The 21,640-nt window shown below is 38.8% G+C and overlaps 1 protein-coding gene across 1 annotated transcript; it reads left to right on the plus strand.

The window, feature by feature from the left end:
* Positions 1–590: 590 nt before the first annotated feature.
* LOC121855340 (zinc metalloproteinase-disintegrin-like VLAIP-B) lies at positions 591–20,760 on the plus strand (the record flags this gene model as incomplete). Its single annotated transcript, XM_042350234.1, is given in 6 exon segments — positions 591–710; positions 1,412–1,527; positions 6,865–6,950; positions 7,650–7,802; positions 8,125–8,300; positions 20,707–20,760. Coding segments are annotated over 3 exon segments (353 nt in total), but the record flags the coding sequence as incomplete, so codon positions are not given.
* Between the last annotated feature and the right edge of the window lie 880 nt (positions 20,761–21,640).

Consider the following 21,640-nt stretch of genomic DNA (forward strand, 5'->3'; position numbering starts at 1 on the left):
TCATCACTGGGCCATGGCCAGCGGTGTGCTCATCTTATGCTCACCCACAACTGATTCAATTATATCATGAAATTATGTGAAATAAAAAAATGATGGGAATTAAAATAATTTTTTTATTAGTGATGAGACTCGTTATACTTGTTGTGTACAGTAGTACTCGCGATGTACAGTACAGTACTTTGGTTGTAGCTAACATTATAGTGTGGCAGTTCAGTACAGTATAAGATTTAACTGGTCTCTTGCTTACAATGATGCACTTGATGACAGATTTATGATTAAGTTATTTTTGTCAAATTTTCAGGAAATATCATATAATTTTTGTTATATTTTATGTGAAATCTTGATCATATTATGGCTGAGTCTCGAGGCATGTCACATATTGTTAGATTTAAGTTTTAAAATACAAGAATGTTGCCGTAAATCTGCTGGAACAGTGAACCAGCTGGAGGAATGCCACTAGCCAGCTGTGAGAGTCAGGTGGAATAGTTTCAGTAACTAAATAAAACTTGCCACTAACCAGATTTATGGGTGCTACTAGTCAGATGTAATAGTAACTAAATAAAACATTGCTACTAGCCACGAAATAGTAACAGCTGAGATATATTAATTTCTCAACAGGACAGTGGACCACCTTCAGTGTGTGAGTTCCAGGGCAGTGTGAGAGGTGTGCCCGGGTCCTGGGTGGCTCTCTCTCTCTGTCAGGGCATCAGGTGGGTATCTTCTTGGCTCTCTATCTCACTTTCTTTTAACTCTATCTCTCTTATTTCGATCACTGTATCTCAACTTTGTTTCTCACTCTCCCACTCTCTCTCATAGCTCATGGTTATGTGTGAGTGTGTGCATGTATGTCTGTCTGTTTGTGAGTACAGAGTAGCAGAATTTTTACCATTCGTATGATAGTTAAAATAATATACGCTCCGTAGTGAATAGAACCCCAAACAACCTATGTTATTATTTATGTATTCACTGATCCTTGAGAGAAAGTAACACTAAGATGATGGTTTAGTGATGGAGAACTTGAGAGAAGATGTTGAGACTCCCAGAAGGAACATGGAACTTCAGAGTAAAGAAATGAACATATAAAAACAACCGTTGATAAAGACAGACTCAAATTAGCCGTATAAACCAATACAGTACTTGTAATTTTCTATCACTAGAAGGAAACTAGTATACAGTGACACCTCTTTTTAATGAACTATATGGAGATGAAAGTCCATATATCAAGGACCTGTTATATGTGAAACCTCCATCTAATGAAATATATAGAGATGAAAGTCCGTTATATCGAGACTCCGTTAGATATAAAAACCCCATCTTATGGATTATATGGAGAGAGGAGTCAATTATATAGAGGTTTCTTTGTATATGTATAAATATTGTTTGTTACATATGTTGACTCATCCTTGTGCAGGGGTGTGATTGTTGGCAGAGGGAAGGAACTAACAGTGGAGCCTGCCCTTGATGCCTCAACACTAGAGGACCCACACCATATCTTTTCTGCCAGTAGCCATGTACCAGGAGCATGTGGTGAGTGACAAAACTTCTCCCTTAATGGTGTTTTTGTTACCTCGTGTTGAAACGTTGACTAAGGGTGTTGATGGCACGGTGTATCTCTCGCCACTACTTTATGTCACGAGTTTGAGTCGTGGCCCGAGACATGCGTGAGAAGGGTGTTATCCAGCATGGCCTTACTAAATATGGCAGGTTTTCTCCAGTTACTACACCTTCCTCCTGTACTAACAGTAAACTTCATAACAAAGTAACCAAGAATGAACCAGTGAGCTGAGAAGTGATGGAATGATAAATTAAAGAAAGAAAAATTAATAAAAAAAATTAGGACATCCTGGCAGAAGCTGGTCATTCATGGAGTGTCTGATCTAACAACATCAAGCTTTATATTCATTAATGTATTCATATTTTACAATGGAAACAAGAAAAGTGGTTGAGATATGGATGAGATTGACCCTTGTACTGCAAGGTAAGTCTCTAACGATTGAGTTGGGTCTTATAAGTGTGAGTGCATAATGATTTGGTTGGGCTACAAGAAGAAGCCTCTGGTGTTTGTGCTTGTCGTAAAAATTATTAAAAATGAGAAGCATTTGGGTAGGGAACCTGTCATTGTGAATTAGGTTCTCACACTAAGGTAATGACTGTTTACAGGGTTGTGTATCATATCATCTCCAACATTAATTTGGGGTTTGAATAAGAAAGAAAAACTATGAGACATCAACATGTTATAACTTATGTGTTTGTTGATAAACATATGACCACTACTGAACATTTTCTCACACTGGTTGTATGTTATGTGAAAAAATAATGTTTCATTTGGATTTACACAGCACAGTCTGTACCCTTCCATGACGTCATGAGTCCACGAAGAGACATGAACATTATGACTTTTTTTTTTTTTTTTACAGGGGCCAGCCCTCCTGGGCATAAGTCACTGACCCAAATTGGGAACTGGGGGGACAGGGAGCAAAAAAATAATAACAATAATTATAATAATAATTAATAGAAATAAATAAAAATTATAATAAAAAATATATATACAGTATAGTCTCGGTTTACTCGGTCAATTAAACCCGTGGAGGTCCGCGTAAAACGAGAAACCCGTAAACGATATAACAGAACATATGGGATTAATTAAAATAGAGACTGGGCCGACCCCCAGACTACCCTTTTTCCGACATAATACGTACGTTGTAGTAAAAATAACATCTTAATTTTATGATGGTGTGCACACAATTAATATTTAAGAGAAATATCAATAATATTAGGTTTTTTAACACTTACGTTAGTAGAAGAGATGGCTGGGCACACAGGGATGGGGGGTTGGTTCCGAGGCAGAGGGCAGATTATTGGCCCTCACCTGTATCACTATCCACCACAGAGGTTTGCAGGGCCTCTTTGTCAAACCCCTCAAAGTCCATATCCTCACTATCACTGACTTGGGCTGGCTGTGGTGGGTAGCGGGTGAAGAACTTGGTAATGTTTTGTTGACTGGGCGACCTAGTGCGCACCCTGCCCGTGCCGCTTCCCGCGTAAATGATGGAATGTACCCAGAGCCGGATTAAGCTTAATAGGGGCCTGAGGCACAGATCAACTTGGGGCCCCCTACCCTCAAGGTATATATAAATAACAAGAACTAAATATACCAAAATTTATCAATGATTTCATCATTATTAAGCTTCTGCAAAAGAACACATTCAATGTTCATAGGGGACAGAAAATTGAGACGTTGCTAGGACATCGTTGAATGAAGTTCATGTTTTATATGCTTCAACTTCGAGAATGTTTGAATTTGGTGGCCCCTTAGAGTCGGTGGGCCTGAGGCCAGTGCCTCATGGTTAATCCGGCACTGAATGTACCACGTAACTAATAATTGCCGGTCTGGCCAGGTGCCGCGTAAATGACCAACCGCGTAAAGGAAATCCGCATAAATCGAGACTATACTATAATAATAAACCATAAATAATTACAAAAATGAGAAAAAAGGATAATGAGTCAGAAATGATATACTGTATGTACAGTACTGTACCGTATGTTGTGTTGTCAAAGTAAGAGAAACAATTGAGACCCTGCAATTGTGTGTAAATGAGGCAGGCAGAAAGTCAAATCAGCAACTTGGGACTTGGTCACATATGGCAGCAGGGTCTACCATTAGATACCACATTATGCTTCCAATATCCTCCCAGGCAGTAGTACCTCCCTGTTTGATAGCTGTGCTTTTTTCTTTTTCTTTTTCTTTTATCCTCTTCACCACTGATCGGCTTGTTAGCCGCTTGGGCGATCGGTCATGTCTATTACGCACTGTTGGCAAGTACTGGGCATGCACCGGCTCCTGAATGTACCTGAACCTGCTCCAGTGTTGGTCAAGTCTTGTCTTGAAAGAGCTCACACTCGGTGCCGTCACAACACTTTCTGGTAGGTTGTTCCAAGAGTTCACAGCTCTCACTCCGAAAAAGTTTGCCCTCACAGTTTTCTGGACTTGCGGCTTCTTCAATCTTAAGCTGTGACCCCTTGTGGGGCAAGTGTCCGCCAGCTCCAAGTAAGGACATTCGACTGATTAGTGCCCCTTGAGATGCATATACGCCTCAATTAGGTCACTCCTTGCCCGTCTGTAGTACCAGTATAAGCTAGGCAAGTTCAGGTTCTCCATCTCAGGGTAGTTGAGGTGCTGAAGTGCAGGCACCAGTCTAGTGGCCCTCCTTTGAACATTTTCAACCAACTGACAGACCCTAGCATATCTCGGGGACCAGATGAGAAGCACTTTATTCTTGAAAATTATTACGAGGGACGGTCTGTCTAGATATCAGAACGACCTTTTTATAAGACCCAATAATTAATTTATCTGGTTCACCTTCTTCTTGCAATGGCCCGAGAACTTCAGCTCATTGTCAACATACACACCTAGGTCCTTCTCACATTCAGTCTCAATTAGTGCAGTTTCTTCATCCCGTTGGGACATATGGTACGCCTCCTTACCTTTGGTACGTCCCAGGTGCATCCTCATACACTTCGTAACATTGAATCTCAGCAGCCATTTCTTCGACCATTCTTGGAGCTTACAGAGATCCTTCTGCAGCTCTTCACAGTCCGCTTGGTTCTTGATTTCCCAAAATAACTGAGCGTCATTGGCAAACATTTGTATGGAGGAGTGTACAACGTCAGGCATGTCATTTATGAAACAAACAACAGCAGGCCCAATGCACTGCCCTGATCTGTAAAGTAATGATGTAAATTTACTTGTGTAGTGTACTGTACTTAAGTATTATTCTTGGGTATTTACTTTTTAATGAGTACTAAAATTTTTCAGTGCATTTACTTAATTATGGTTTTCTAATAATTTTACTCCAATACAAATAAAAACAAAATCATTACTTGCACAAAAACAATAGAGTTTTAAATATCCAATCACAGGGCAAACTTGGAAGCTAACCAATCACAAGCGTTTCTTGACGTCTGCTACTTGTGAGCGTCTGTTGAGTCATAGTGGGCTTATATTTAAGCCTGAAAGATCCCGATTGGCCAGCCATAATTTTGAGAATTAGTTCTTGATTAATCTCAATAGAAATATTTGCATATAAACATAAATAACGCGGTGTATCTTTAATTTTTATCTCTTGTTAATTAAAGTAATTTTTAATAATTTACTTTGGATTTATTTTATTTTTTGAGACGATTAATAATTTTGTTATTACTTTTTACTTTCAGTACTTGAGTACTTTATGAATGAGATACTTTTTTTTTACTTCTACTTGAGTATATTGAACTTTGAATACTTTTACTTAAGTATCAAAGTCTGGTACTTTTTACACCCCTGTACATACAGTATAGTCTGCATTTACGCGGTCAATTGAACCCGTGGAGGCCCGCGTAAAACGAGAAACGCGTAAATGAAAAAACAGAACATATGGAATTAATTGAAATAGAGACTGGGCCGACCCCCAAACTCCACTTTTTCAGACACAATAGGTACGTTGTAGTAAAAATAACATCTTAATTTTATGATGGTATGCACACACAATTAATAATTAAGAGAAATATCAATAATATTAGGATTTTTAACACTTACGTCAGTAGAAAAGCTGGGTTGGCACACGTGGATGGCGGCTGGTTCCGAGGCAGAGGGCAGATTAGTTGCCCTCCGGTGAATCACTTTCACTACTCGCAGAGGTTTGCAGGGCCTCCCAGACAGACCCCTCAAAGTCCATATCCTCACTGTCAATATCATTATCACTGACTTGGGCTGGCTGTGGTTGTGGTGGGTTGCGGGCGAGGAGGTCCTCAATACTACGTTGACGACTAGCATTGATGTTGTCGAGATAGATCTGGATATACGGCTCCATAACTTTCATCAGATGGTTATTAGACACTTCATACCGATGCTTGTCTGGGTCGTTATCAAGGATGAGCTTAATTTTCTCCCCCAACTCGATGATTTCCTTCACATTATCATGGCTTGGTCCAGGTAATTCAATGTTTTTCTCTGGTGGTGGGGGTCCCGCGGAAGCCATTGTGAGTTGTGAGGGGAATAGCGGGCACAAGAGAGAACTGTATACGCGGACTGAGAACAATGAGACAGGCCCGGCTAGGTCAGCGACTTCTACCCTCTGGTGGCAGGGCACGTCATATTACATTAGACCAATCACAGCGAGCGGCGGAGGGAATGCGTGGGTGGTAAGGATGCGTGGCCCAATCACAGTCCGATACGTCATATGACATCAGCGATAACGTAAGAGTGGTCTAATGCACACCACTCACCGCGCCGCTTCCCGCTGGTGGTCAAGAATGGACCGCGTGGGTAAGAAATGGCGCGGCGGTCTGGACCTCTCCAGCCGCTCGCCGCGCAAATGACCAAATTTACCACGTAATTAAAGCATTTTCATTCTGCCAAGGCACCGCGTAAATGACCAAACGCGTAAACAAAAACCGCGTAAATGCAGACTATACTGTAATTACCTTTAGTGTTAGCATCAATCCCCATGTATCATTACTATCTTATGTTAAGAAAAATAATATTTCATTAATATTGACTCTTAACAACTATTTGACCTAATTTGACACATAAATTACACTTGGCATAAACAGGATAATTAGCCACACTTGGGCTAATTCATATTCAACGGGTAATTTGAATGGGGTAGAGCCCAGAGGATGTCAAATTAGCGAGGTTCAAGTATAATTTTTTCTTCTAGAATATTTTGTCATCTAATAAGGCTGATTTTTAATAACTATTTTGAACAATCTCTGATAGACATGACCACACTATACCTGTTCTGTACTGTACTGTATTGTATTCACTTGTGGAAGAGTTAAAGGAGTTAAGACAATAACCTAACCTGACCTGACCAAACTTTTCAGGAGTAAGAAGTGTTGTCAAGAAGAACAAGAGCAAAAACAACAATAGCAGCAGCAATAGTGACCAAGAAGATGCTGTCCTGCAGAGGGTAGGTACAGTATTGGTCATGTTGTCAGCAGAAACATAGTGTAGGTCAACCTCAGTACAGTATTGGTCATGTTGTCAGCAGAAACATAGTGTAGGTCAACCTCAGTACAGTATTGGTCATGTTGTCAGCAGAAACATAGTGTAGGTCAACCTCAGTACAGTATTGGTCATGTTGTCAGCAGAAACATAGTGTTGGTCAACCTCAGTACAGCATTGGTCATGTTGTCAGCAGAAACATAGTGTAGGTCAACCTCAGTACAGCATTGGTCATGTTGTCAGCAGAAACATAGTGTAGGTCAACCTCAGTACAGCATTGGTCATGTTGTCAGCAGAAACATAGTGTAGGTCAACCTCAGTACAGCATTGGTCATGTTGTCAGCAGAAACATAGTGTAGGTCAACCTCAGTACAGTATTGGTCATGTTGCCAGTAGAAACATAGTGTTGGTCAACCTCAGTACAGTATTGGTCATGTTGCCAGCAGAAACATAGTGTTGGTCAACCTCAGTACAGTATTGGTCATGTTGCCAGCAGAAACATAGTGTTGGTCAACCTCAGTTAAGTTGCCAGCAGAAATAGACTGTACTTAAAACTTGTATTGTCTATCAAATTTCCCTTAATGTATTCACTGTTATTGATTATAATTATTTTATATTAGTATTGGTGTACCAGACAAGTCATTGCTCCTAATGTTTGTTCCAGGAGCGGCGTGAGGCTCTCCATGGTGATCCAATGTGGACAAGTAAGACAACTCGATTTGTGGAGTTGGTGTTGGTTGCAGACAACAGCTTCTATAAGAATTTCCTTGATAAATCTGTCCAGCGCTGCAGGGGCATTGTCAACATTGTTAATGCAGTAAGTTGTGATACCGTACATCCTTCTCGCCCCTTCATCGGTATTTGATGTGTGAACATTGTCATCACCTGTGTATAGATCACTTTTAAGCTAAGAAGACTTCATCATCCTCACTCAAAGATGTGTATGTTCCTATGTGGGTGAAACAAAGGTCATTAATGTTAACAGAAGATAACATTTATGAGGACCTGGTTCTAACTCTCCATGAAGCACTACCAGCTTCAATTACTATCAGAACCCACACATGCACAGGATGGTGTAATATGCCACTAACCATTAATATCTTTTGCCACCATTTAAAACTTTCTACACCAATTTACAGATATTCCGGCCACTGAACATTGTGGTGGTACTAACTCACCTGGAGATATGGGACACTAAAGACCAGATTGATGTGGTCAAGGATTCAAACAAGACTATTGACAACTTCAAGCCTTACAGGAGAAAGCTGCTGCAAACACTACCAAATGTTAATAATGACAACACTCAGTTATTGACGTGAGTAACCTGGTCTGGACTGTCTCACCCAGATGTTAGAGGTCATACCATATGTTCACATTTGACTTGATTACTAACACTCTCGGGATTATACAATCATAAGTGGCGTTTTGATTTAATGTAAATGAAACATTTGCCTTGCGATCAGTTTCTGGTCGAATTACTTCAAATTTTAATGCCACTTTGTCACTGCTCTCTTGCGTGGAACCAAGTCTTAAGACTGTGTGGCAACCCGTCTAGGTGCAGTGGACCAACTAACACCAGTAATGCCGCTGTAAGCAGTGAGTGTCAGTCCCAGGCGCAATTTAAAGATGGCCACCATGCAGTTACCTCAAGATATTTATACTCGCCAAAATGGTTTTTATTTATATTTTTGCTTATTTTTTGTGAGGTGAGGGGATTCATGTGATTTCTCAGCTTTTTTTTTTTACATAGAATGGTATCATTTGATTAAATATTTGACAATATCTTAGCCATGAATTGTGCTCTGGAAAAAATATCTTCTCTGTGATTTCTGGTCATTTTGTGTGCTCAAAAGTGGTCATGTGACAGGCTCATTGAATACCGTATATCTCGGCTTATAAGACGGAGTTTGAACATTAAAAAAATCAGCCCAAAGTTGGGGGGTCGTCTTAATCACCAGGTATAAAATTCTTACCTCTTAAATATTGTGGTTTAGTGTGTCAAGAGTGGTGATGGAAACATCGTAAGCCACTCACAAGGTTCTACCACTAATTATTTTATACTGAAACTTACGTTTGGCAAGCTGGATTCAAATTAAGATTACCGGTATATTAAAATAATAAAAATGTATTATAAACCTGTCTAACATACCGTAAAAGAACAATATACCCCTGTAATAAACACAGCTATCATCACACACCCCTCCCCATGCCCCCCCCATTTGCCAGTGAGGAGACAAGAAAGGGAAAGTGACCGCGAGATTGGGCTATTTTTAGCCGTGGAGGTGGTCAGTAATGCATATCGGTATATTTACTGATAATAATACTTATCTCCTATAAATAATTAATTTAAAATTTATTTTTTTACAAGGAATATTCAGTAAATGACTGCATTAATTCTTGAAACTACCGACAGTTAAATACAGACGCTTAAGTGACGTCACTAGTGTTTACACTACACCAGCCGGTAACATTTGATGCCATTACTTGAAGTGAATTGGCCTTATTTTAAGTAACTAACCATAAATAAATACAAAAATTAAAAAAAAAGATCAAAAGTGAGAAATAATATACTGTATGTATGTTGTGTTGTCAAAGTAAGAGGAACAATTGAAACTGCAATTGTGTGTAAATGAGGCAGAAAGTCAGGTCAGCAACCTGGGACTTGGTCACAATTTTCGTGATGCCATATAGCAGCAGGGTCTACTATTAGACAACACATTATGCTTCCAATATCTTCCCAGGCGGTAGTATCTACCTGTTTGGTAGCTGCCTACTACCTACACAATTTTTAGTAATATTACTTTGATACATGATAAATTAGACAAACAATGAAAATAAACATCAAATTTAATTACCAAGACGCTTCCCATTGGCAGCTAAGACGGGGGAGATTGGGCTATTTTTATCCCGTCTTTGTGTCTCAAGTGGCCAGTAATACCATATATTTACTGATCATAATACTTATCTCCTATAAATAATTGATTTAAAATTTATTTTTTTACATAGAATATTCAGTAAATGACTTTTAATTCTTGAAACTACCGACAGTGGTAAATTTAGGATGACAATGATGAAGAAGAAGTCAGGTCATCTGATTCGGAGTTTGATTCTTAATGATTACCATATATGTGAAAGGTGACCACGTCAGGTCATGTAATCAATCCCCAAACGTGATACCCCTTCTCTCATTTGCCTTGTCCAGTTGTTGAGTTATCACTCCATAAGCAATAGCACTCTCTCCGTGTGAACACTACGGTATACAGTGACCCCTCGTTTAACGAACACCTCGGTTAACGTAATTTCGATTAACGAACTGCCTTCCATAAGGATCTTCAATTCGGTTCACGAAAAAAAATTCGGTTAATGAAGTTCTTACGAACCGACCTCAACATGTTTCCGCTTGCACTGACCGGGCAACCAGCTTTAGTATCAGTCCGCCAATACATTAATCGGTTCTAGGGCTTAAATTCCTTACTATTTTAGTAAATATCAAGAAGTTTATACTATTCAATAATTTTAAAAGTTTAATGTTCAATTTTTTAGTCATTTTAACAATTATTGAACATAATTGAAGGTAAAGTGACTAGCTTAATGCGCGGCATCCAGCCTCTTAACACAGCAAACAGGAGTTAGTCTCTCTCTGTTTTCACTGGAGGTAACATCTTGCTTGAGACTCTCTTCAACTAAATGCTTTTTTTCTGTGTTTCCAAGCAAATTATTGGCCATTTTGAAATATATTTTACATATTGACAATATATAATGCAGTGCAGTGTTGATTTAAAGAAAATAATCTTGAATTACACCAGAGCTAAAATTTTATGGGTGAAATGGCGCCATGGGGTGACTTCTCTTCCACCCCAATGCCTTCTCTTCTTCCTTCTCCTCCACCCCCATTCTAAATCCCATCATCATCATCATCATCATCATCATCATCCAGGAGCCTTCTACATACACACCTCAAAGTAAGTGAACTTTTCTACCATTTTTGTTGTATTTAGGAAATTTTTGGTGAGCTGGAACCAATTACCCAAAAACCCATTGAAACAATGGTTTCGGTTAACGAACTTTTCGGTTAACAAACGACCTTCTGGAATGGATTGAGTTCGTTAACGGAGGGGTCACTGTATTAATATCCAGCTACCATAAAACCTCACCATGGCTCCAATTGTTAAACGCAGGAGATATGAAGCTTGTTTTAAGCTGAAAGTGATAGCATATGCCCAGTCACACAACAATTGTGCTGCTTCAAGAGAATACGGTGTAACTGAGAAGATGGTGCGGGATTGGAGATCAAAGGAACACTTGCTACGAAGTATGCCCAGGAATAAATGTGCAATGAGAAGAGGCACTGCACACTGGCCGATTCTAGAGAAGCACGCAGTAGACATGGTCCATGAGCAGCATCAAAATGGATATATTGTATCAAGAAACATGATACTTATTTGGGCACTTAAGTGGGCTAAACAAAATCAAGAGCACAGCAAAGACTTCAAAGCCACGGCTTCATGGTGTAGCCGTTTTATGGAAAGAAGCAATCTGGTACTGAGGCAGAAGACAAAAATAGCACAAAAATTACCAGCAGATCTTAACTGTAAAATTGTTAATTTCCATCGCTACATAATACAACAACGGAAGAAACATTGTTATCCATTAAGCAACATCAGGAACATGGATGAAACACCTATGAACTTCGACATGGTCGGTAATCATACTGTCGATACAAAGGGTGCAAAAACAGTGTTAGTGAAAACAACAGGACACAAAAAGACACGGTTTACAGTAGTACTTTCATGCATGGCAGACGGAACCAAGTTGAACCCAATGCTAATTCTCAAGAGGAAAACAATGCCCAAAATCAAGTTCCCGGCTGGAGTTTTTGTTCACGTCAACGAGAAAGGGTGGATGGACGAACAAGGAATAAAGTTATGGATTGATCATATATGGTGTAGGCGACCTGGTGGCTTTCAAAAACAGCGTAGCCTCTTAGTATGGGATATGTCCGCGAGTCATTTAACAGAGGGAACAAAGACCAGCATGGCGAGGAACAACAGTGACATTGCAGTTATTCCTGGTGAATTAACTTCAGTTGTACAACCACTTGATGTTTGTCTAAACAAACCATTCAAGGACCGCTTTTGCGAACACTGGAACAAGTGGATGATCAGCGGCAAAAAGTCTTACACGAAGGGTGGGAATATGCGTGCACCAGAACTGGATGTACTGTGTGATTTTGTTATCAAGGCATGGAATGATATTAATGTGGAAACAGTTATCAAGTCTTTTAAAAAGTGCGGAATATCTAATTCAATGGATGGTATGGAGGATGATATGTTGTGGGAGGACGAGGATGAAACAGAAGCCAAAGCCACGTCATCTGATTTGGAGTTTGATCCTTATGATGATGCAGCCATAGATGTATCTCAGGATGTACTTGAGGAACCTATGATGTCACATGTTGATGATGTGGATTTTGAAGGTTTTTAATACATGATGACGTTAGTAATAATCATGTGCTAATAACATTTTTAACTTGTTGGGTAATTTGCTTTTAAAATATTGTGACTTAGTAAATTAAATGTGTGCATGTGTATATATGTATACATACAGTATATATAAATATGTTTGTGTAATAAATGTATGTAGTAAGTACGTAATATTTTTTCACTCAAATCCTAATGAAACACTACTGGAGAACATTCCTTTGTTGCAAAACAAGTTTATAAATTAAAGAAAATAATTACAGTGTGTTTAATATATTACAGTATATTATAGATAAATAAATAAACAAATAATTCGGTAAATCTATTTCAAGTAAATGGAAAATAAGCAAACAAATGTTATTTACCAAGACCCTTCCCTCTGGCTGAGGGTGAGATGGAGGGTACCTACGTAGATAAGAAGGCTATTTATAGCCCGTCTTTGTGTCTGAAGTGGCCAGTACCCTAATGCACCATAAATAATTCATTTAACATTTATTTTGTGTACATAGAATATTCAGTACATGACTGATTATAAAATAGTGTGAATGAGTATATATATATATATATATATATATATATATATATATATATATATATATATATATATATATATGTATATATAAGTGACCCCTCGTTTAACGAACACCTCGGTTAACGAAATTTCGATTAACGAACTGCCTTCCATAAGGATCTTCAATTCGGTTAATGAAAAAATTTATGCTTAGAACTTCTTCTGACCTCAACACTGGCCGGGCAACAACATCAAGTCCGCCAATACAGGAAGCCAAAATTCATATATTTTTTGTAAATGTCAAAGAAGTTTATACTATTCAATTATTTTAAAGTTAATATTAACTTTTTAGTCATTTTAACAATTATTGAACATAATTGAAGGTAAAGTGAGCTAGTTTAATCTACTTGGCGGCATCCAGCCTCTTAACACAGCAAACAGGCGTCAGTCTCTCTCTGTTTCACTGGAGGTAACATCTTGCTTGAGACTCTCTTCAACTAAGCCTTTTTCTGTGTTTCCAAGCAAATTAATGGTGTTTGAAAATTATTTACATATTGACAATATATAGTGCAGTGCAGTGTTATTTTAAAGAAAATATTCTTTATTTACAGCTAGTTTAACTTTGAAAATACGTATTTGCCATTGTTTGAATCCAGCATGGGGCCTAGAGATCAAGAAAAGTGATTTCAATCCAAATGAAGCAGGAAATAATAAAAAAAACACGAACAAGGTAAAACAATCAAATAAGCTAACAAAAGAATATGGCATGTCGGCATCAACTGTGTCGACAATTCTTGCCTGAACAAATTTAGTAGACAATCTAGTGTTTAAAAGTAGATCCTAATACATTAGAAACTGAGAGGTTACTTATCAAATGCAGTTGGGAAAAACAGATGAAAGGTGATTGAGTTTCACCAGGTAGTTTCATTTGTGAAAGGCCAGGAGATTATGAACATTTAAAGACAGATCAACCTAGTTCTTCAGGAACCAGAATTTGAAGATTTTCGGGCTAGCAAAGGCTGGTTGAAAATTTAAGAAAAAGTGACATTTTAAGTGTTGTTAGGCATGGTGAAGCTGGGTGCTGGTGATAAAAGAAGAAGGGGCAGCAAAGTTTTAATTGAATTTAAAAAGCAGTAAGAAAATATCTTCCACAGCAAGTTTTCAATGGCCGAAGCTTGGGCTGTTCTGGAAAAGATGCCCAAAAGAACATTCATCACCAGGATGAAGCCTCTTTGCCTGGGCATAAACCCATGAAAAGACCGTCTCACTCTATTGGCAGTGCCAATGCTTTGAGGGGATTTCATTTCAAAGCTATAACTAATCTACCACTCTGAAAACCCCAGGGTGTTCAAGCAACAGAAAGTGGTAAGAACAATGCTTGGAGGTTGTGGAGGTCCAACCGTAAGGCATGGGTGACAAGACAGTTCTTTAATGAATGGGCTATTGATGTGTTTGCCCCTCTGTCAGAGCTACTAACACCAATAAACTTTGCTAAAATAATATCTCATGGATAATGCTCTGGTCTGTGACCTGACCTTGCCAAAGAAATTTGGAGTATAAATTTGACTTTGTAGAAAGTGTTGTTTTGCCTCCAAACACTACATATCACTCCTTTGACCAATGGACAAGATCAATTAGCAACTTCAAGTTGTACATGAAGAAAATGTTTAGGAGGTGTCGTAGACTGCTTCAGTCTGAACACTGGTAGTTCTGGAGGCCTGATTCGCGTCCTGGAGGCTGTAAAATTGATTGTGTCATCATGGCAAGAAGTCTCAATAGAACCCTCAATTCTTCATGGAAAACACTGTGGCCATCAGTAGTCCATGATTTTTGAGGATTTGAGGATGACACAGAGTTGGACCGGGGTGTGTGATCAAATCATTCAGGTCTTAAGTGGAGGAGAAGGATGTGGAAGAGCTTGTGATGTCATAGGAGGCATCTCATGGCTTGAAGGAACTGGATGAGATGTTACGGGTGGTGAGGAGATTGAAAGTGATGACCATATGTCAGCTACACAGTTGAAGATGTGATTTACCACTGGGAGAGTTCAGGGGAACTGGCTTCAAAGCACCCAGAAGTGGAAAAAAACTGAACTGGCTTTGTGTCATGTTGAGGACTCAGTGGTCTCCTTCTTTAAACATAAGTTAATGTGAGGAGGACAGATGCCCCTGAACTGGGTGGCACTTTCTTCAGTAAAAGGCAGAGGGGAACCAGGATGCTGGCCTCAGCTACTTCAAGAGGAGAGAGAGGATGTTCATGGTGGAGAATCTGTCAGTCAGAGGTTCCCTGACATTTTCATGGAAGGTGACTCACCTTCAAGCAGTAAAATAGCCTCCTCCCTCCAGCTGCTTCTCTTCTCCTTCTCCTCACACACCTCCCGCTAGTACACATCATGCATCATCCAGGGCCTTCTACATACACACCTCAAAGTAAGTAAATTTTCCGCCATTTTGTTATTTAGAAGTTGAAATTTGGGTGAGCTGGAACCAATTACCCAAAAACCCATTGAAACAATGGTTTGGTTAGCGAGCGTTTGGTTAGCGAGCGACCTTCTGGAGCAGTTGAGTTCGTTAACCGAGGAATACTAGCTATATATATATATATATATACATATATATATATATATATATATATATATATATATATATATATATATATATATATATATATATATATATATATATATATATATATATATATATATATATATATTTACCGTATCTCAGCCTACAAGGCGGCGGGGGGTGTTAAAAGACCCCCCAAAATTTCCATTTAAAAAGTAGCTTTTAGAGCCCTATTAGCTGTATAAGACCGGTACCCCAAATGTACACTTACCATTGGGAGCTTACTGACCAAGTATCCTTTACCAACCATCCCATTGACCAGTGCTGTTTACATCCTTGGTTTTTAAAATAAGCCAATTCACTTCAAGTAATAGCATCGCGTTACCGGTTGATGTAGTTAAACACTAGTGACTCACTTAAAAGTTTGTTATTTAACGAACTAATGTCGGTTATCGAATACAATTGTTTCATTTACAAGTGGATTTACCGATTTATTTGTTTATTTATATCATACTGTAATATATTAAACACTGGAAGTATTTTCTTTAATTTATAAGCTCTTCAGCGATACAGTATTCCTAATTCAATAGTGTTTCATTAGGATTTGAGTGAAAAAAGATTACTGTACATACTTACTACATACATTTATTACACAAATATATATATATATATATATATATATATATATATATATATATATATATATATATATATATATATATATATATATATATATATATATATATATACACAATATTTATAATTGCAGTCATGTACTGAATATTCTATGTAAAAATATAAATTTTAAATGAATTATTTCTAGTGTTGGTCGACTTCCTACACAAAGACAGGCTATAAATGGCAGTCTTATCTCCCCTCTGTTCTGAGAGAGGTCTTGGTAAATAACTTTTGTTTGTTTATTTTCATTGTTTGTCAATTTATCATGTTGTATCAAAGTAATATTACTAAAAGTTTTGGCAGCTACCAAACAGGGAGATTCTGCACTGGGAAGATATTGGAAGCATAATGTACAGTATTGTTAATGGTGGACCCTGCTGCCATATGGCATCCACGAAAATTGTGACCAAGTCTTAGGTTGCTGATTTATCTTACTGCCTCATTTACACACAATTGTTGAGTTTCAATTGTTTCTCTTCCTTTGACAACACAACTACATACAATATAATGCTTCACCTTTGATCTTTTTTCCATTTATTTATGGTTGGTTATTTAAAATAATGCCAATTCACTTCAAAGTATTGGCATCAAATTTTCTACCATTGTTGTACACTAGTGACTCATAGCGTCAGTTATTTAACTGGAACTAATGTTGGTGTGAGTAAAATATTTCCATTTACTTGAAATAGATTTGCCGTTATTTGTTTTATTTATTTAGCTATAATATATTGTAATACATTAAACACACTGCAAGTATTTTCTTTAATTATATACTTGTTTTGCGAAAAAGGAGGCAATTATACCTGGTAGGTGAAGTTGACCAGACATTTATGATCATTAAGGACCAAACTCGAATCCATGGCGTGACTTCTGTTAATCATTCTCATCCTAAATTTACCACCGTTAGTTTCAAAAATTAAGCATGATCATTTACTGAATATTCTTTGTAAAATTAATTTTAAATTAATTATTTATAGGAGATAAATATTATGATCAGTAAATATACAGATATGCATTACTCCATACCTCCGGACACAAGGATGGCTAAAAATAGCCACAGGCGGTCACTGTCAGAGTCGCTTTCCCTTTCGTCGCACTGAAATGGGGGGTGATGATAGCAGCTGTGTTTATTACGGGGTATATTGTTCTTTTACGGTATGTTAGACTGGTTTATAATACATTTTTATTATTTTAATATACCGTAATCTTCATTTAATCAGCTTCCCAAATTTAAGTTTTAGTATAAAATAATTAGTGGTAGGACCTTGTGAGTGGTTTACCATGTTTCCATCACCCTCTTGACCGCTAAACCATAAAATTTAAGAGGTAAGAATTTTATCTCTGGTGCTTAAAACTGACCCTAACTTGGCTGATTTTTTTTGTTCAAATTCGTCTTGTAGGCGAGATATACGGTATATATATATGTATGTGTAATAAATGTATGTTGTAAGTCACGTATCTTTTTCCTCAAATCTAATGAAACACCTAATTGAAATCAAGTTGGTAGCTGTTGTATAAACAGTCGGAACACAGTCCCACCACAGGCAAGGGAACACTCCCACCACCGATGCGTCTCGTCGAAGCAAAAGCGTAAAATTAAAATACTTGCAGTTAATTTTAATATGTTACAATGTATAAATAAATAAATAAACAAACAAACAAAGTAAATCGTTAAATCCATTTCAAGTAAATGGAAAAATTTTACTCGACACGACATTAGTTCCAGTTACGGTAAATGTAGAGCGGCAAGTGGCGTCCTAGTGTTTTTACACTACAGGCCGGGTAACATTTGATGACATTACTTGAAGTGAATTGGACTTATTTTAAAACCAAGGATGGTTGGTGAGACTACTGAGTCAGTGGGTAAGTGTCACATTTGGGGTACCGGTCTTATCACGTTACAGTGAATAGAGCTCAAAAGCTACTTTTTAAATGGAAATTTGGGGGCCGTGTTATGACCCAGTCGTATATAGGCGAGATATACGGTATATGTCAGGCTATCCCAAGAGTGTTAATATTAAGTTCTTACTCTTGAAAACTGCTGGTTAATTCTTTACAAACAGAATTAAAATATATATAAAGTATAATATGTTAACTTAGAAACCCACAGATGATCTACTAATGTCAGACAGGATTCATTATCTATGACTAAAATACTGTTTTGAGGTTAACTTAAGGCAAAGAATAGGTTGTGACTGTGCTGCCAGGATGGAACCTTTATTTCACACCTCAATGTTTGGCCAATAATGAAACTTTTTGAATTACGGTACAGGTACAGTATCCCCAATTTACAGTCTCCCTATTTATGATATTACACTTGAACAATGGTGTTGTAAGACTGCCTCCTTCCCCTTCCCCCTTCCCTCTCCCCTATTTACGTAAAAAAATTGCATGAATGCTGGTTATCATCCGCCAAAATTGCTGACATGTGGAATATGGAACACATAGCCCACTGCACTGCGTCAGCTGCGGTCTACCCCCCATGTGGCCATCCAGTGCACCTGATCCCATGCTTTGTTCCATGGTGATGCATCTGAGTCTGTCAAAAAAACCGAACTTTTAGAAAACAAATTTATTTCTTTACTTACAACAATCAGACTTGTCTCCTTCAAAGTACTCCCCTCCACTGTTGATACACTGCTCCCAACGATTTTCCAGTTCTGGAGCGCGTCCTGGAATGCGTCTTGAGGGATCGTGTGCCGGGTCTGATGGCGAATTTTCTTCTAACTCTTCTGTCGTTTGAAATGGCGACCTTTAGGGTGGATATTAACTTTGGGGAACAAAAAAAGTCCACAGGGGCCAAATCCGGAGAGTAGGGCGGCTGGGGATGATAGTCATCTCGGTCTTGCCAAAAGTCACAGATAAGGGCGGCGCTTGAGCAGGTGCATTGTCATGGTGCAGCATCCAGGTCTTGTTTGTCCGCCTCAGGCCTCATCGCCACTTTTTACCCCCTCAAATGCTTCAGGACCTCCAAGTAAAACTCTTTATTGACTGTGACCACGTGGAACAAATTCATGATAACGATGCTCTCCAATCAAAAAAGCGATCAACATCACCTCCACATTTGGCGACTCTGGCGTCCAGATTTGGGATCGTCTTCGGTGGATGTTCTTCCCTTTTGAGCTTGATACCACACATGACATTGGTGCGGCTCAACAATCCTCCCACAAGCCTGTTGCAACATTTGAAAAGTCTCCTTAAAGTTTTTCCCAATTTGAAACAGAATTTCCACGAAACACGTTGCTCTTCAAGGTCCTTTATTGTTCAACTTGCAACAAATGCATGCAGTGCACTAAACACACGTGCAGCTTCGTTGACTAATTGACCCTGGTATTGATGCGGCTAGTGTTGAACTACAGGTCAAGGTCACCGCCACACAGTGCACCCGTCCGAAACCTGTGCCGGCTCGTTGGTCTTGCATTTAAAAAGTTTGGTTTCTTTTGGACAGACCTCGTATGCCCATGATCATATAACTCAAGTGATTATTATCAGTCAGTATCTCTGTTGTTACTTATCATTTTTTTTCTCCTTACACTGATTTGTATTCGGTTTTGTGAATGTACAGTGCTTTGCTCTGTTTTTGTGACTGTGAAGTGAGCAGTGTAACTCTGAAGATGATTATCAAGCGTGTTGCTGAGGCTTCTGTGTCTGGGAAGGCCAAGGCACAGGAAAACAGTGTGGCTGTACATGTGATGACGACCTGGCTTATTTAATGATGTGGTGTATTATTATTGCAGGGTTTTTTTGGGGGAGGGTGATACATGTGGGTTTCAGACTGGCTGGGAGCATATCCCAGAAACATAACCCGTAATGTCGAGACCTGTAAAGGTGATAAAGAGTGAGTAAATACCAGATGTAGTAAGACAGGTGATGTGACTCTGGCTGTCAGTAAAGACTCGCTTCACCACCACAAAAAGTGTAATAAAAGTTGTTTATCTTCAACTATCAGGGAACACGTTAAGGTCCACCTGTTCTTGATTCATTTAATGCATTTTTTTTTTTTTATTATAGATAAACAGAGCCACTTGACAGCCATCATGCAAAACAGTTTGTAAGAGGCAGTGAAGATCTAAAGCTCAAGTTTGGTAGGGAGGTGTGGGTGGCGTGAGGCTGGTCATATACAGTAGTATGTTCTGCCGTCCAGGAGGGCAGTATTTTAGAACAGTACTCAGTGTAGACTCTAGGGTTTGCTGGCAGTGGATTTGGCAGTCACCACTTGTCCTAATGATCGCTGGTTAGATCTTGGGTATCCCTATTCTACCCAGCTGTAAGTGGGTACCTGATTATACAGTTGGAAAATAACAAGTAATTATAGTGCAACCACACTGTACCAGAGCCTTAGTATACAGTGTACAGTACTGTACTGTATTTACTTGACCTAACCCCCACCCACTGGTCTTTGGTAGGTGGCATTGGTGATGGTCTAATGTCCCTCCACCCAACAAGACCAGTAACTTCCTTGTTTTACATTACATTACTTTTCCCCAGGGTTGTTGACTTTGATGGAGTAGTTGGAAAAGGAACATTGGACAGAATGTGCAGGTTAGTTATATTTTGTTGTTTATCATAAATATGGTTAATGGAAGAAAACTTTCATATCTCTTCAATCAGCTCATCTTACCAGATATGATGATGCTACTCTTTTAGGAAATATCAGTCAAAGATCAATAAACTTAACATAAATTTGATATTAATATTTATTTTGTCATCAAATTTTGCAAACAGACTGAAGTGAAATGAATGATGCATTACATAAATGGGTTATTATATCAGAGGTTGAAAGCTGGCATGATACTGTCTTGGGAAGCTTGTGTGTTGGTAGGAGGAAGTGTTGACACTGTGTCCTGGAGGCTGATATTACTGTTGTGCCCCAACACTGTGTTAAGGAGAGACTATCTCCCAACACTGTGTTAGAGTGTATCTCCCCAACACTGTGTTAAGGAGAGTGTATCTCCCAACTTACTGTGTTAGGAGAGGTGTATCTCCCCAACACTGTGTTAAGGAGATGTAATATCTCCCCAACACTGTGTTAAGGAGGTGTATCTCCCCAACACTGTGTTAGGAGAGGTGTATCCTCTGTACTGTGGGAGGAGGTGTATCTCCCAACACTTTGTGTTAGGAGAGGTGTATCTCCCCAACACTGTGTTAAGGAGAGGTGTATCTCCCCCAACACTGTGTTAAGGAGAGGTGTATCTCCCAACACTGTGTTAAGGAGGTGTATCTCCCCAACTTGCCCGTGTTGGGAGGATGTATCTCACAACACTGTGTTAGAGGAGGTGTATCTCCCAGCACTGTGTTGGGAGGTGTATCTCAACTTGCTGTGTGCAGGAGAGGTGTATCTCCCAACACTGTGTTGGGAGAGGTGTATCTCCCCAACACTGTGTTAGGAGAGGTGTATCTCCCCAACACTGTGTTGGGGAGG

This window comes from Homarus americanus, unplaced genomic scaffold (genome assembly GCF_018991925.1).
Source record: "Homarus americanus isolate GMGI-L3 unplaced genomic scaffold, GMGI_Hamer_2.0 scaffold22286, whole genome shotgun sequence".
In the NCBI taxonomy this organism is placed as follows: Eukaryota; Metazoa; Arthropoda; class Malacostraca; order Decapoda; family Nephropidae; genus Homarus; species Homarus americanus.